At 35.6% G+C, this 10,327-nt stretch overlaps 2 protein-coding genes across 11 annotated transcripts; both read right to left on the reverse strand.

The window, feature by feature from the left end:
- Window positions 1-267: 267 nt before the first annotated feature.
- Window positions 268-1,848, reverse strand: LOC129309727 (ethylene-responsive transcription factor ERF062). Its single transcript, XM_054951411.1, has one exon. The coding sequence runs from the start codon at window positions 1,744-1,746 to the stop codon at window positions 469-471; it is 1,278 nt and encodes a 425-aa protein (XP_054807386.1). The 5' UTR covers window positions 1,747-1,848; the 3' UTR covers window positions 268-468.
- A 3,513-nt stretch (window positions 1,849-5,361) lies between these two features.
- LOC129309930 (uncharacterized) lies at window positions 5,362-9,837 on the reverse strand. 10 transcript variants are annotated; one of them, XM_054951711.1, is made up of 8 exons: window positions 9,594-9,834; window positions 8,983-9,084; window positions 8,774-8,830; window positions 8,018-8,121; window positions 7,798-7,896; window positions 6,607-6,677; window positions 6,436-6,498; window positions 5,362-5,898 (listed from the first exon to the last, which is right to left on the reverse strand). In XM_054951711.1, exons 4-8 carry the CDS (start codon window positions 8,079-8,081, stop codon window positions 5,581-5,583), a joined length of 615 nt encoding a protein of 204 aa, XP_054807686.1. In that variant the 5' UTR covers window positions 8,082-8,121; window positions 8,774-8,830; window positions 8,983-9,084; window positions 9,594-9,834; the 3' UTR covers window positions 5,362-5,580. The 10 variants fall into 10 exon arrangements, with proteins under 10 accessions (XP_054807686.1, XP_054807684.1, XP_054807680.1 ...); XM_054951709.1 differs by having other exon boundaries at window positions 8,751-8,830; XM_054951705.1 differs by lacking the exon at window positions 8,774-8,830 and having other exon boundaries at window positions 6,436-6,486; window positions 8,018-8,128; window positions 9,594-9,837.
- Window positions 9,838-10,327: the final 490 nt, after the last annotated feature.

Below are 10,327 nucleotides of genomic sequence, written 5' to 3' on the forward strand. Positions count from 1 at the left end.
CTATACCACAGATTGATAATCTGTAGCTACCAATGGCTGCACCCTATAAGCCATAGCCAAGGGTAATATTATTTCAGATCGCTTTGCAGCCATACTCTGTTTTCATGGAGATTGATTTCTAAGCTTCTTCATGTTCACCCCTGCTTTCGTTTCCAGGCTGGTACTTTCTGTTTAATTCATTCCTCTAATTTAGTGAATGGATTCTTAGTAATCCAATCAAAATTTAGTTGAGAAATCAAAAGTGCGTCACACTAAAAGTCTGAAATAGAACGAGGTAAGAAGCCTGGACCAAGAGCATCAATATCAATTCAACTTTGAAATTTCAAGATAGCAGAATCAGGATCCAGGAGATTTAGTATACCGGGGTGGTGTGCTGTGATATGTAAAATGCAGAATGAGCAAGCGAGGAATGCAGTTTATGAACAACACATAGACCCTATAAGCTTTTGAAATGAAAACTGAAATTGGTCATGAATCGGAGACTAAAAGGGAATCCCAAATGATGTCCATGTCTAAGGAGGGCATTCTACTTAACTGAATAGCCTCCATGTCAGATATCTCTTGATGATTATTTTTGCTTCTCTCGATTGTACCATCTCCAACCTTGGTCTCTATCTCAAACTGCCATTCATTTTTAGGTGGATTCTGATTTTTATTTTTACCGTTGAATTTGGCATTCTCAACTAGGCTCTTATCCAATGATCCTGGCAGGGGATCAGGGGCCACTCTTTGAGAAGAAATTCCTTGTGATATGGCTTGAAGCTTTGCCTCCAGTAGGGCAGCTGTTGTTCCATTCAAAGAATTGGCCTTAATATGATGCTTTAGATGTGGAAAGTTCAGTTGAGCATATTCTCCACGAAGTATGTATGCAGCTGTGTCATAAGCCATGGCTGCATCTTCGGCCGTGTCAAATGTCCCTAGCCAAACCCTCGTTCGGTTCCTTGGTAACCTAATCTCTGCAACCCATTTTCCCCAGTGTCTTTGCCTCACCCCTTTAAACAGCTTCCCACGTCCAGCATACTTCATAGGCTGAGTCTTGGTGGTGCTCATGCAATAGTCATTAAAAGACCTGGATCGGAAGTTTTTAAGATTCTGATTCATTTTCAGTGGATCCGTACCTGCTTGATTCTGGATTGCATGACACTGGGGCACAGAAAATGAAGTGTCTGAAATTGTTGGCTGAGATTCACAATTTTTGAGCCTGTCTAGTGGCTCAGTGACCTCTGAAGATGATGAAAATAACATGGAGTTCTCCTGCCGAAACAATGTCACATATGGAAATCTAGATGTAGCATTGGAAGAAGCTGGAGAAGCTGTCTCATCAGATGCGCCTGCTCTTGGTAATGCTGGCAGTGTTTCCAATAGATTTAGAGGAATGAAACTTTCTCCGGTTCCTGAGGTTGAAGCATTTGGAGTACAGATGGGATTGAATTCAGAATTCTGTTGAACTTCGGTGATTTCCTCTTGATCAGCGGCCCTTCGAGGGAGAAAACTAGTGAAACTTGCCCCGGTTAGCTCTTCTGTTGACGACATTGAATCTGAAATTGAAAGAAGCTTTTCAGATGATGCTATTGATGAAATTGAATCCATCCCCCTTGGCACAAGAATTTGATGAGAAGCAGTGAGAGTCTGAGACCCTCTAATGATTGGATGCCCTAAAATCTTTGATCCCATAGCCGTTTCTTTAAAGCAAGTTGGAAATTCCCTTTGCTTGGAGATTTCCATCTTCGGAAACTTGTCATCCATATGGATTCTTCAGTGAGTTAAGTCGCAATAGAAAAGATATATAGAAATGATGCAAATAAAGGCATTTTGTTACGTGTGCCCGCGCACGCGCTTTTGCCCTGCACACCTCATTCTGACTGTATTTGTTTTTTTCCTCATTAGAATATTAGAGGAACCTACTTTGTGACTACAAGGCCAAGTTGCTGCGGCATTCAGATCTATTTCTTTTGAAACAAGAAAGATTCCCCCCCCCCCCCAAAAGAATTCATGCTTGCATGCCATATTCTAATTTTCCCTCACAGCCAATCAGAATTGGACGGCTCAAGCTTTGCATTAGCTGTCTTATTCGTTTCAATTCAATGCATAGATGAACTGACATTCGTTTCATGGCAGCAACTACAACAATCTCTGACTTCATGTTTATGTTTTGGTATTTTGTTAGGTATTATTCTCTTTTTCCATCAATGGCCACGTGATTTTGTTGAACACCCACAGCTAATACTCCCTCCCCCCCAACACACACACACACACACACAATATCATGCAAATATAATTTAATGAGGAAAACCTGTTTACCTTTGACACATTATTTGTGTAATCATGGTAAATAGCTGTGATTTACAGTATTAGAATCAGTTTTGAACTAGTGGCAATGTCTTTCTAAATTCCAATCACCAGATGTGGTAGGTGACTTCATAAGACGCATTTATTAGTGATTCCTTAGCAGTGCAACTAGCAGAGGTTGATTATATATATTATCATGTGCAAATTAATCAAGTTTTTAAAAGAAGGATATGATTTAAAATTTCTTTGATATAGCCTGATGATGTATGTCAAGGCTGCCTCTCGTAGGTATAGTATTAAAGAAATGGCCAAAAGCGCATGAGCACAGCACAGATATGACCTATTGAACTTCCTTTTGGTGCAACAGTTCAATGTCTTTTGAGATCATCCAGGAGACACCTGTCTTAAACAACTCATCTTGCGGTTGCGGACTCAAAAATAAATGGTAAAAAGAAAGTGCATAGGGGTGTGCAATCGTTAGAATTGCTTCTCTCAGTGAGATTCATTGCTCTTATTTGAAGTTACATGCTTTGTTCAAAGTCCCTGGCATATGACCATTCCAAGGAAGACAATGCCATTGTAAGGGCTGATGTGTGAGGGACAGATTCTCCATAGGCCACATTTCATTGCACTTATTGCCAGTAGTTTATTGTCTGATACGACTTTTTAATTAGTTTATGGAGGGCGCACATGGTCCTGACGAAGTAGCAATGTGGCAAGAGGGCATGTTTCTGAATGTTGGTTTAGTTAGCTGTTAACTGTTCCCCATAACAAGGTAAGTTTTCTTAATTTGTTCCTGTGGACTATACCAGAAACCACTGATAAAAAACCAGAATATATGTGTTTGTGTGTGAGTATGCATATTTAAATTATAGAATGCATCTATTGACACATCATCTCTTCTCAGAACTGAGAATGAGGAATTTGTGGCTGGCCAGGTCTGGCAGTTAGAGATAAAGATGCGTTTTGGCTTGCAGCGTCATCATTCACTGCTGCTCTTAATTTGCCTTGCTCTCTGTCAACCTTATCGTTGGTTTAGTGAGCAGGTATGAGTTTTATTGCTTGCTATTTTTTTTTAGTAAATATTTTCTTATTCAATTTTCAAATGGTAGGCTTTTGGGGACTCATGAGAGAAGCCCGGAAATAAAATATGGATTTGTAGATTCACAACGTGAGCACCACACCACCGAGAAGGGAAAGAAGCAAGTCACGTCTGTTGCAGCTGCTCCAAGCAATTGATTGAACAACTTCTTCCTTTATTTTCTGCTCTTCCCACTAACTTTTCTTGTTCGATTCCTTAACCTTTTCTCCTCCAAGAATATTCTAGAATTGTTGCCCAACATTACGAACATCTTCTGCTACATTGAAGAGAAAACTATAGTTACAAGAGAACAATGAACCAACCCTTTATCTTTTATCTTTTTCCTTTATCTTTACCGCTTACCTCTTTTTATCTCAAAAGAACATTTGTTTGTGAGTTGTGACGTGGGAAAAAGAATCAATCTGTAACTCAGGATCGATGCATGTACCTTTGCCATCATCACGTTACGGGCCGCATGTGATCTCCACATGAAATTTTTCTTTAAATTTTAATAGTGGAATAAGTTAGAGGTTAATGATTTAATCAGAGAAGTTTTATCATCACAATAAGGATGAATGCGAATTTAATTTCAGAAAATGTTATTTTTCTTGCTCGCAATTAAAAAAGCTTGAGCGTCAGACGCCGTGACCAATTGTATATGTTATCTGTGCTTAAGATTGGCGTGATTGTACGCGGAAGGTGACGTGGCCAATTAGCATAACCTATTGAAAATAAAGAGTTAAATATATTATCCTCTCTTCCTGAAAACTAAGTTATACCTGCTAAGTTGCTTGGAGTCAGCTCCCCTCACCTCCTCCAAATTTCCAAGGAGTGGAGTTTGAATGGTTTAGATTTGATATTTTTTATAATAAAAATTTATAAAAATTTTAATAAATTTATTTATCAATGTAAATAGTTCAAATTTAATATAAATGATACACATCTAATTTATAAAAAAAATTTTATATTAAACCTGCACTATCTATAATATATCTAAAATAATTTATAAAAAATTTGATATTAAATATGGATCATTCATATTAAATTTGAACTATTAAGATAGGTGAACAAATTTATTAAAATGGTTAACATTTTATATCATCTTTTATTTTAAAAATGTAAAATAAAAAAATAAATATAAAAATTTGGATAATTCAAATTTCATACCTCCTAAGCGGATGTGTGGAGGAGGGCTTTCCTCATAGGAAGGAAGCCAACTCCTAACATCACAATCTTGCTTAAAAGTCACCAATTAAAAAACTAATTCTTGTTAAACGAAAGTTTTACTTAATTTCTACATTAAAATCATTGTCAAACTCATCGCACTTGTCATTTATATAGGAACTTTTGCACAAGTTTTCTAATTTTCTTTAAAATCATATCCTAGTCAAGTAACAAGAAATTTCCTACCCAATTCTATGCCTTCAGTAGTAGTGACATGAAAATTTAAAAATAATAATAATAATAATGCACTCGAACTAATCACAAGTTTAGAAGTTAAATAATCTTCAATTCAGTTAAAATTATTTCTCAACCAAATTCTTATGTTCTCAAAATAGTGACGTGAAAACTAAAAAAAGTGGTCCACTTGGACTGAATCACAAGTCTGGAAGTTAAATATTTTTTTTCTAAACCACACAGAATTGTTTCCCAATCAAATATTAAACATATTCCAACCTTATTCTAATGTCATTAATAGTGACATGAAAACTAAAAAAATTGGCAAATATGGCCTAAATCACAAATATGAAATTCAAATAGTTTCCAAGTCAGTTATAATTATTTTAGTCAGAAGCAAATTTTAATTGCAGAGAAAGGCCATGGTTTTTAAATTGAATTCCATCATTTCATTACCTAAATTGTACTTGTCAACCTCAACAAATTTTTGCCAATGATCTCCCCCCTTCTATTTGTTCTATTTCATCTAGATTCAGAGAACAAAATTATTTATATGCATGTTCTATCTTATGATGAAAACGTACTTTGGGTGGTTTTCCTCGTAAAACTAAATACAAGACTCATATATATATATATATATATATCTTACACAGACACGCGCAAATGTGACTGACCTTCACCAAAAATTTCTGCATACCGAGAGTTCCATTAATAATGTTCAAGACTCCGGTTGCAACCATTTGAGGAAATTGGTATTCATATTTGATAAAAATCTCATACATCAAATTCCCACAACTCTCCAATCTTGATAACTAGGAAAGCTCAACTATCTTTGGGCGTTTTTTAGAATGCTGATTTCTCTTTTGTTTGCTGATGATATTATCTTCCCTAGAAATTGGTTTTTCACCAATGGAACATGTTTTTGAATCATTTTTTCCCCTGCCATTAATGTCTTCAACGTGGCTACTTTGGTTATCCTCATCATCATAATCGTCAGAAGAACCTTCATCAGAATCCGTTTCACTAGCATCAGCAACCAATGGAATCATTGGCTGAGAACCAGAAATGGCAGACTCTGCAGCAGCCACAGCCTCCGGTGTATGGAGATCAGCAACACCAAGCATTAGATCCTATGATAAAACAGCATCCCAACCATCTTATATAGTCAACTACATATTATAAAATAAGTGTGGTGAGGGAGAGGGGACCCACTTATGTGAGACTCTGGGACCCCTGGGTAAAAGTGAGCCTTATTGCACAGTCCTTTCTCTTTCCTCATTTCAGACGAAACAGATTTCAAGATACTTCCATTCCAACTATTACAGAAATCTTTTGCATTTTCAGGGAAATGTACATCATATTTACACCTCTTTTGGATTGTCCACATTTAATTTGAAAAGTACAGGTCTTTTTTTCCCCATTTTACTTCCTTCACAACTAAAAAATATCAAAATTAAAAATAATAAAGTATAATGCATTTCTTCAGTCAAAAAAATAGTAATAATAAAGTATAAACCATTCAATCAGATCTAAACAATCCAAGGGGCTATGTATATCCCTCCAAATGAATGAGGATCCGAGTTTGTAAATGAATAATATAAACGGAAGTTACTCAGAGAGGTAGATAACATATAGTTATATAAAAGCAATATAAAATATTTAATTACCATCTCAATAACTTCAGATTCATTTCCTGTGAGCTCTTCTATGTCATAATTCTGTGGATTTTCCTACATTTTATCAAATATCAAGTCTTAACAAATATGGAAATTGTAGAGAAATAATATCATTGTAAAGCAGTTCAAAATTATGGTTTTAATCAGAAGTCAGTTTGTAACCTTTGCATCGAGCTCCAACTGTTGATTGGCTTCTGACATCACTCCTAGGAAGTCTTTTACTTTCCCTAAAACTGCATTAACAAAAAGAACATTTGATATCTAGATAAGGAAAAAAATGACTGATTTTTATAGCTCCATCTTCAGAGGAATGAAAGGCATTAATAATATCATGAAAGACAATAAAAAGATCAGTGTAGGTGGTAGGATCTTAAGTCTAGTCCCATTTGGGGGCTACAAAGGAATTGTCATTCAACCGCACAAGAGTTCAGATATATAATATTTTATTATACTCCTTTTATTATTATTCAATAGTAATTATAGTCTTCTATTATTTTCTTCATCCATGGTTACAAAGGATATGAGCTGTGACTCACCATTTTCATTCTATTCTTTCTTCTATCCCATCTCATTTGGCATACAAACATTCCTTAATACATATTTTTAAATTATGGTGTCAGCAAATTATTGAAAGGAAAGAAATTTGACGTGTGCAGATCTAAAAATTTGTGTCAGTTACCACATACACAGATAGTTGTAAAATAAAAACACAAGCACATATGCCTTTGCAGTAAAATCCCATCCCGATGAACATCATAACAAACAGTCAATCAAGAGAGGTTTACAAGATCACCAATACGATGAAAAATCTAGATTTTTGAAAACTTGACCTAAGTCTCAACAACAGGTAAATTGTAATTAATATCATCGATATCAATAGAAAATATAAACTCTGTATCAAGCTGTACTATTCACAAGCTATAAATTGTGTGAGACATTTCATTCAATTCATGAGGGATCCACCTGATTAAACAAAGACCATAGGAAGAGACATGATACTAATTACTTTTTGGGGATTCAAATTACATAACAGAACAAAGTCATTGAATCTGAAAACAGCCAGCAGATCAATTCAGTTCAACTGATTAATAACTCAAACCCTGGCGCGGGGGGGGGGGGTTCATATAGGTTGATATCAGCTCAACTCACTAGTTACTAGTTGGAGCAAAAAAAATACGACCTTAAGCATCATCATCATCAACATTCAAAGACACATACTAGATTATAGGAGATATAGAACATTAAGCTGGTTGTTGACAACCAAATTAACTAAATTCAGCATCAGCCAGGAAAAACACAATCATCAGTAATTCTTGTAAATATCAACATATTTGCCTAGAATGTGAGTCTTACGGTGACTGGGGCCTACTGGAGCTGTGAGGGGCGTTCCATCAAAGGGACGCTTCTTAGTGACAGAGCTTGAGTCGTTTTTACAAAAAGAAAGTGAAGATTCTGCAAAACAAAGGAAGAAGCATTGTAAAGATGACACAGTTCATAATTAGGAAAACAATAAAGCAGAGCAACATAAATTCCACTAATTAAAAACCAAATAGAGTTCCAGAGAGACAAAGACCTAAAGAAGAAACCGATGCATTCTTGTGTTCTAAGTGGAGAAGCTCTTTACTTCTTTGTTCCATCTTTCCTGGCCCTTTAGCTTCCAGAGCAATAGCTGCTGAGCTGATTACTGATACAGGCATAAATACAGCATCTTCATAATCTCAAGGGTTCTTTTAAAAAAAAAAAATTATAAAGTCTAATGTTAATGTGGACACGTCACACTTGGCACAACTCTAATGTTTCCTCTGGGAAAAAAAATTCCCACTCTTCTTTCTAGAAATATTGTGACTAATGGGCCAAAAATTGGATTCTTAACATTATTCAGGCCCAATAATTACGTTCAATTAGGGCTACACAAAGGACAAACCAGACAGAATTTCAGTTTAATTTGAAGTTTGGTCTCTTTCATGAGAAGGACTAGATTAAATAGCCTATGGTCTGGTCTAGAAAGAACCCAAACCCAGGCAAGAGCAGACTTGGTCCGTAGGAAAAAAGGAATAATTCAACCTAGTGAACTCAATTAAGACAACAAATATACTTATAATCATATAAAACTTATCAAAATCATTAAAATCTAATCATAGTAAATCCATAACAATCTCTAACAACATTCAACAACAAAAAAAAGTATTCAAGTTACAATCAATGGTGATAAATCCATAACAAACTTCAACAAGTCTAAACTACATTACAACAAGTCAACAACAAATTTCGACAATCTTCATGCAATCATCTCTTCCAACACATACATTTGTCAAAAACAAATTTTCACCAGTAAAAGGAGAAGATTGAATTCAGTCAACAATGGAAGTTTGCTCAAGATCCATGGCTACACAAGGATAAAAAACAAAAATATTACCAATGACAATAAATTAATCCAATAAGAGCAAATTACACAAACATTGATCAGAATAATACCCAAATAATTGTCCCTTTCTATTTCACAAACAGAGTCAATAAAGAAAAAGATTAGCACTTCACCTACAAAAGCTGCGTGTAACATGACCAATAAATAGTAACCTAGTGCGTCAATGACATTTCGATGACTTCCTTACATCTACAGCCTCCTCATAAGTCATTTTCCTGCTTTCAGACAACCGTATTATATTTTATATATTATTGGTGTTTAATTATCAGTTTGAAAAAATATATTAAACTACACAAAGAGTCCTGTATGCCTACTGATATGACAATAATCTACTCTCATAATTGATTTGCCAACAAAAGAAAATGAAGAATCGCGTTTAAATGAAAGGGAAGCAATAATTAATGATGTCAAGTTTGTCAGTTTCTTATATCTGTGATCTATATGTATCACACCAGAAAGGAAACAAGAGGGAGGACAATACATACCCTTTTGTTTTTTCCACATGTTAGGATATGACCCAAAAAAAAAAACGAGTTGTCTTCAAAAACCTCTGTATCATGCTTGCAAGCTATCATTTTCTTAAGCCTTCTTTTCCAGAAGCATATGGACACAGTGAATTCGTGGGGAATACATTAAGAACCAAAAAAATTATGCAGCAGAGACCAAAGCAAATTAGGAACTGGAGAAAAGCATAGACCAACAATGAACAACAATAACCACTGACCAGAGCACGATGGCAAGGCAGAGCAACTAGAAGTAGAAGGTCTGAAGGAGAGCAGCGACCACGAGCAAGGACGAGTCGTGCTCACGGATGGCAATCACGGCAGCCAGAAGCAAAAGATCTGAACTCTGAAGGAGCACCGATCAGAGGCACGGCCGCCGGGAGGCTGTCAGGCAGGTCAGGGTGCGTCTCTGGTCTTGCGAATGCGATAAGGAGGGAAGTGAGAGAGTAGTGAGATATGTGGAAAAAAACAAAAGCCCTCCTTCCCCGTAGAACGACCGCGTTTCAGACTTCATGTAGTGCGTGTATTAAAAATAAAAAATAAAAATCCCTCCCTCCCCATTAAACGACGTCTTTAATTATAGTTTATGTTAGAATAGATAGATTTGGGTCGAAAATTTAAATTTAAAATTACATATTTAAAATATTACCTGTAAAATTTATAAATTTTAAATTCTTTATTGAAATGATATAATAAATTTTAAATTATAATATAAAAATTATTTATTTGGACACAAGACAATTATAGCAATTCAAAGGTTACAAATTGGACTTATGACATCAGACCATTCCTTATTAACAATGGCATTTGGTGTGAGATGATGAAGGCAGATGGCTCGAAGATGGTGGTCACAAGTTAGTCCTAAATGGTGGTGACAATAGCAAACTTACATAGGTTGGATGCAATAGACCAGCATTAAATGATGAGGACAATAGCAAATCAACACCATGTGGTG

This window comes from Prosopis cineraria, unplaced genomic scaffold, assembly GCF_029017545.1.
Source record: "Prosopis cineraria cultivar Desert tree isolate PC_DT_omini unplaced genomic scaffold, ASM2901754v1 PC4, whole genome shotgun sequence".
NCBI classification, from domain to species: Eukaryota; Viridiplantae; Streptophyta; class Magnoliopsida; order Fabales; family Fabaceae; genus Prosopis; species Prosopis cineraria.